We start from the raw sequence: 1744 nt of genomic DNA, 5'->3' as shown, positions 1-1744 counted from the left end.
TTATGACTGTTGATCTGTTGTTTGATCTCTGAGAATTTGGTTTGGTTTTTTGCACAGGATATAGGTCCTTAAAATTAGCAGGTACGTGCTTTTGAACTTCTTTATCTTGCAAGCATAGACAATGGGGTTCATGGCAGAATTAGCGTGGGATAACAGGATTCCCAAGTACATCAGAGACGGGGGGATCTGACATTCGGGGTAAAAATAGGAAATGCAGTTTATAATGCACAGAGGCAACCAGGAGATGGCAAACAGGAAGAGAACAAGTGCTAGAGATTTGGCCGTCTTGAACTCCTGTCCATAAAAACCTCCTGCCCCTCTCACGTTGGTTGCACCTTGACTTAGCTTTGTCCGGATGATGTAGAAGACTTCAACGTACAGAGCACACATGATGAGCAGAGGGACGAGGGTCCATGTGAAGAAGCCAAAATATACCATGTAATCCATCCTCATCACAGAGATAAATCGACACCTGAGGAAGTCAGAGGTTCTTGGTTCTCTCTTGTTCCACCCAAACATGGGGACTAATCCTACCAGCAGGGACACGGACCAGCACAAACCCAGCGCCCACCAAACTCTTCTCTCTGTAGTGATAATTTTGTATCTGTTGGGGAAGAAAACCCAGGCTGTGTTAAACAGGAGTGTTCAAAATAGTTAAGGGTGATTTTAAGAACTCATACATTCAAATCCTAAAGGTCATTGTCACAAAATGCAGCATCAGCTCCTTTGGGGGCAGGGGGAACCAAGTCTTATTTTGAGACTCTAACTCTGCATTTGTAACAGTTACTTTGCAGCACTGTAAGATGGACTCTGCTTAACTTCCCCTCTTTATCATGGGATATTTTCAGCTATTTTGTTTCTTGTTTCATTATGATCTTAGTGCCCCTCTTGCCTAGGTATTGCTTTTCTCCCATTAGCATCCTATCTTATTTCTCAGCTTCCTTGGGTGTCCTTACTCTTTACATTTGGTTTATGCCATTTGCAGGATCAAACTGTTCTTTCACTCTTCAATTTTATACGTTCTTTCCCCCTAAAAAAAAAAAAATGACTTTTCACTCTTGAAGTTGTGCTTTGCATTTCTGGCTCGCTTACTTTTCCATTCAAATATAAAAAGTGAATGATTTCTTAAGCCAGCCCTTAAGAAGTCTGTTACTTTTGTATTTTCAGCAAACACTAAAAGGAATTTCATTTAGAAGACCCCAGAGAAATCTATAGTCCTCTCAGCATCCTGCACAAAAAATGCAGCAGCTGAAGAGTTTATCTGTTTGACCACAGAATCATCCCGTGGCCAAATTCTGGTCAGCAATGACCCTGAGCTCTCAGCCCAGCACGGACACCCCCAGGGTCTGTCCATGCTGCACCATGAACTGCAGAGGGTGGGTAGAGGTAGCTCATCTCAGGTGGAGCTTCGGACAGGGATGTTTTCTCCGTGTGCAAGCATGCATTTAGAGCAAAGATTTGTTAGAAAAGGGCCAAGTCAAGGAGGAGAGGGGAGGTGGCAGTGGTGGGGCAGAGGCTGAGCATGGCAGAGCTGGCAGGAGCAGGGGGACCCGTCATGGTCCAGCGCTCACCTGGTCGGCAGCTTCACTCGCAGGTACCTGTCGACTGCAATGGCCAGGAGGGAGAGGATGGAGGCGTTGGTGAAAACCACCATCAGGCAGCACATAAAGAGGCAGGTGTAGAAGTGGATGGTGATGCCCAGACTCACCACGATGGCCAGGGGCATGACGAGGATCCCCACCGC

At 45.9% G+C, this 1744-nt stretch overlaps 1 protein-coding gene across 1 annotated transcript in view; it reads right to left on the bottom strand.

The window, feature by feature from the left end:
* Positions 1-1744, bottom strand: part of LOC104523292 (adenosine receptor A3-like) — a 1937-nt gene continuing 193 nt past the window's right edge. The window contains 2 exon segments of the mRNA XM_029084459.1: positions 1-604; positions 1572-1744. The exon segment at positions 1572-1744 is cut by the window's right edge and continues 57 nt beyond it. Coding sequence (XP_028940292.1) covers positions 1-604; positions 1572-1744 — 777 coding nt within the window.

The sequence above is a fragment of the Antrostomus carolinensis genome, unplaced genomic scaffold, assembly GCF_000700745.2.
Source record: "Antrostomus carolinensis isolate BGI_N321 unplaced genomic scaffold, ASM70074v2 scaffold7604, whole genome shotgun sequence".
Classification (NCBI taxonomy): Eukaryota; Metazoa; Chordata; class Aves; order Caprimulgiformes; family Caprimulgidae; genus Antrostomus; species Antrostomus carolinensis.
This window is presented reverse-complemented; position numbering and strand designations above follow the sequence as displayed.